The sequence below is a fragment of the Hibiscus syriacus genome, unplaced genomic scaffold (genome assembly GCF_006381635.1).
Source record: "Hibiscus syriacus cultivar Baekdansim isolate YM2019G1 unplaced genomic scaffold, ASM638163v2 tig00005406_pilon, whole genome shotgun sequence".
NCBI lineage: Eukaryota > Viridiplantae > Streptophyta > Magnoliopsida > Malvales > Malvaceae > Hibiscus > Hibiscus syriacus.
In genome coordinates, this window is record NW_024062056.1 from 2,164,237 (window position 1) to 2,168,272 (window position 4,036).

Sequence of the window (4,036 nt, forward strand, 5' to 3'; positions counted from 1 at the left end):
ATGACCTATGATGTATTTTACCATTTCCTTCTATTTCGTTTTCATCAATTCTGTAATCATCACGCATGCGTAAAGTTAAGATATTCCCAAGAGTCAGTGTTGCATATTTATATACATTTTGATTTATGAATAAATTTATATCGTATTTATCACTTATTACATCATCTTTTAACTATCATTTCTAACGAGGATAGAGAGGCTGATGCATTTGTAGCATTCCGAATACGAAATAATCCAATATTTTGCAACGTGTACGGTGAATATTTAACTTATTTCACTTGAAGTTCACTATAAATACCGATCGAATTTTCTCCTTCGAGCTTGCCTTGTCTGTTGAATTCTTACAAATTTTCCTACTCTTTCCTTCACTTTCTTGGGAAAAAAATGTCTTCGGGGTGCAGTTGTGGTTCTGGCTGCAAATGCGGCGATAACTGCTCGTAAGTTTCTTTGCAATTCTTTTTCGTTAAAGATATTATTTTGAGTTAACGTAAATGAATTGAAGTTGAACGACACAAATCTTTGTTCGTGTTTTTATAAATTTCAGATGCAGCAGGAATCTTAATCTAGGATACTCAGAGAAAACGACCAGTGCTGAGACCATCATCTCGGGAGTTGCGCCGGTGAAGATGTTAGTTTCAAACAAAATCTTAAGAGATTCAAAAATCTTATTACAAGCATTTGATTTTGATTGTTTCTTAATGATTTACCTATCACAGGAACTTCGAGGGATCGGAAATGAGCACTGAATCAGGACACGGATGCAAGTGCGGGTCGAACTGCACCTGTGATCCATGCAAATGTTAGCTGCTGAAGCCATAGATCAAAGCAGCACATAATAATTAAGGATTGGTGGAGGGTCATCTCATCAATTATGTCTATCTTTTTTTCTTGTCTGTCTTGTTTTATATAAGCTTATCGTGTAATAATATAATCATGATCTCTTGCAATTCCTTTGCCTGAGGAATTTTGCAGCTCTTTCATGATTGGTACGGTTTCATGATATGTTGTTAAATCGAATAAAAGATCGGCTGCTGCTTTATGTATCAAATCTTTGTCCTAAATCCATGGCCCTTCCATTAGTTTATGTTTTTTTCCCCTTTAATGCTTGACGTTTTGTTTACTGTTTAAATTGTTTATTTTAATTTCAAAGTATGTGTGTATTTATTCATATAAAAATTACTGTAATTAAATTTGGAATTTTGGAAGAAATATTAACCCGAGTATTTCTACATAATATCCTGATAATTGAATGGTATATATATATATATATGTGTGTGTGGAAAATATGCATGGTAGGAACATTATAATTCAAAGGTGACAGATAGAAGAAAGAATTTGGAAGCAAATGAATGTATAGAGGAAATCAGTATCAGATTCTTAGATCAAATGAAAACACAGTAATAGCAGAATTAAGCCATGAATAATAGCATATAACATATGCAAGACGCCAGGTATTATTATCATTGAACATAAGTGGATCTCCCAACAAGTAAATGCAGTAAAATTTCTCGTCTCAAAACGAAATATACTTATCAAGTGGCAGAGGAAAAACTGGTAGCTATAATAAAAACTAAAAGGGCATATTATGACCATATATATAAGTTTTGAGAATTTAAATTATTACTTTATCATTCAACATCACAATTTATGTTAAATTTTATATATGATTAAAATATAAGTAAAACACAAGATTGCTAATAATTTTATAAAGAAAGAACATTTAAATGACCAAAATAGAAATACAATAATAATTGAGTGACTAAAGAGAAAATTTTCTTAATTTTGAAGAAAACAAACAAATTCCTAAATCTATCCCAACTCTATAAGAGTAAAATATAGTTTTGAATTATGTTGTCATTATCATAATTAAAATTTTCAAATAAAATCAAATGAAACAAAGTATCCCTTGTTACTTCACCATATGCTTTAGTTTCGATATTCTCACAGTTAATCACAAAGTTTACGTTAAAATTTATGGTAAAATTATTTTACATAGGAAAATGACGTGTTCTTGCTTATTGGTTTGTCGTCCTAATCAATTGCAACCCCCAAAAATAAAACAACATTTGAATTAGACAAAAGTATTTTTTTATTGTCCTTTTCTAAATGTTTTGTTTTGGTTAATTTGGATTGACTCGAATCGTACATCTAATTTTAATGGGTAAGTCTTCCAGTAAAGATTTTCTATGTAGACAAAGAATCGTACATCTAATTTTGGTGGCTGAGTCTTCCAGTAAGGATTTTCTACGTAGACAAGGACTCGAACTCGAAATATGCTTCAATAATATCAAGTTTATTTACCACTTGAATAAACCCGTTGATTAGATAACAAATATTTTTTATTGAATGGTAAAATAATTTTAGTTTGTTAATGTTAAAACAAAATAATTAATTATTTATAAAGTATGAACTCAAGGGGAGGGAGAGACTGATGATGCACTTGTACAATTCACCCTTCCTCACTTGAATTCCACTATAAATACCGATCGACATTTTTCTCCAAACTCACCCTTGACTTTTGAGCTTGCTTCTGTGTATTGAATTCTTGAAATTTTTCTCTCTTTCCTTCACTTTCTCGAGAAAAATGTCTTCAGGGTGTAATTGCGGTTCTAGCTGCAGTTGCGGCGACAACTGTTCGTAAGTTAGCAATTCTTGCTTGTTGTTACACAGTACGAATTTCAGTGCAATAATTAAGATCGTAAATGAATCGAATTTGAACTATGTGAATCTTTGTTCGTGTTTAGATATAAAATTCTGGCCTTTTGATATTGCAGATGCAACAGGAACCTTAACCTGGGATTCTCAGAGAAGCCGATCAGTACTGAGACCATCATCTCCGGAGTTGCGCCAGTGAAGATGTTAGTTTCAAACTAAAACTTCAAAAAATTTATTACATGCATATCAAATGTTTGATTTTGATGTTTTATTAATGGTTTACTTATTTCAGGACCTTTGATGTATCGGAGATGAGCACTGAATCAGGACACGGATGCAAGTGTGGATCAAACTGCACTTGCGATCCATGCAACTGTTAACCGATTAAGCCATATATAAAAGTAGCAAACAAAGTCTGTAATAATTTTTAAGATTTTCAAGGATTGATCGAGGTCTATGATCATAAGTATTTCGTGTCTTGTCTTGTCTAATAGAAGCTTGTCGTGTAATAATACAACCATGGTTTCTTGCAATTCCTTTCTCCAAGGATTTTGCAGTTGATTCATGGCTTTGTTTGATTTGATCTGTTGTTAAATCCTATATAAAATACTGGCTGTTGCTGCTTTTGTTTGTATTAAATCTTTGTTTGAAAAACTATGTCCCCCTTTCGTTAATTTTCTCTCTTTTCTTATGGTTAATGTTTTGATTCCTTTGCTATACTATTCATCATATCAAAAAGTTGATAAAACGTGATACAATTAATCATTAAAAAGACGATTATGTGAAAAAGTAAAAGTGGCGTAAAATTCAAAGACAAGTTCATAAAACGTGCTACAATTAATCATCGGATATAAAGTCCAACCAATGGAAACAAAATAAGCATAGACAGATTCACATAAGTGCAAAGTTTCTAAGGTTCGAGTTGGAATATATTTACCTACACGAAACGAACGATATCTTACCGACTCAAAACGTACCAACTCCTCGTTAGTGAATTACAAGTAATCTTCCAGAGTCTCTTTGGCAGGGACAGCATATGAGCAACCCCGTCGGTTGCACTCGGGATTCTCATGGGCAGGCGGTGGACTTCCAGGGGCAGCGAAATCACTCGGGTTAGAGGAATGGGCCGATAAAGCGTGCTGCACGGGTTGTTGCCAAGAACTCGATGTCGCAGGAGATGGATCCGGGGGCAAGAAACCAGCGTCGATCTCCTCTGTAAAACCATAAACCGGATGTTACATTAGCAAAGGTTGAATCTAAATAAGAGTAGAATTTACCTCCAGTGCACTATCGGACGCTGCAGAAGTCATGGAACACGTCGGGAAACCCGACGGTCATGGATGAGATGAAGACGTACCTACAATCAGCATGGACTGGAACG

General features: G+C 33.7%; 2 protein-coding genes across 2 annotated transcripts; both read left to right on the forward strand.

Annotated features, from left to right (window-relative positions):
* The first annotated feature begins 303 nt into the window (after positions 1-303).
* LOC120199321 (metallothionein-like protein 1) lies at positions 304-882 on the forward strand. The gene is made up of 3 exons (XM_039200438.1): positions 304-437; positions 545-628; positions 717-882. Exons 1-3 carry the CDS (start codon positions 385-387, stop codon positions 802-804), a joined length of 225 nt encoding a protein of 74 aa, XP_039056369.1. The 5' UTR covers positions 304-384; the 3' UTR covers positions 805-882.
* A 1,684-nt stretch (positions 883-2,566) lies between these two features.
* On the forward strand, positions 2,567-3,039 carry LOC120199317 (metallothionein-like protein 1). Its single transcript, XM_039200435.1, has 3 exons — positions 2,567-2,637; positions 2,775-2,858; positions 2,948-3,039. The coding sequence occupies exons 1-3, from the start codon at positions 2,585-2,587 to the stop codon at positions 3,033-3,035; spliced, it is 225 nt and encodes a 74-aa protein (XP_039056366.1). The 5' UTR covers positions 2,567-2,584; the 3' UTR covers positions 3,036-3,039.
* The last annotated feature ends 997 nt before the right edge of the window (positions 3,040-4,036 follow it).

Coding starts and splice junctions, on each gene's coding strand:
- LOC120199317 (XM_039200435.1), top strand. CDS start 2,585: ATGTCTTCAGGGTGTAATTGCGGTTCTAGCTGCAGTTGCGGCGACAAC. Junction 2,638..2,774: donor AGTTGCGGCGACAACTGTTC/GTAAGTTAGCAA, acceptor TTGATATTGCAG/ATGCAACAGGAACCTTAACC. Junction 2,859..2,947: donor GGAGTTGCGCCAGTGAAGAT/GTTAGTTTCAAA, acceptor TACTTATTTCAG/GACCTTTGATGTATCGGAGA.
- LOC120199321 (XM_039200438.1), top strand. CDS start 385: ATGTCTTCGGGGTGCAGTTGTGGTTCTGGCTGCAAATGCGGCGATAAC. Junction 438..544: donor AAATGCGGCGATAACTGCTC/GTAAGTTTCTTT, acceptor TATAAATTTCAG/ATGCAGCAGGAATCTTAATC. Junction 629..716: donor GGAGTTGCGCCGGTGAAGAT/GTTAGTTTCAAA, acceptor TACCTATCACAG/GAACTTCGAGGGATCGGAAA.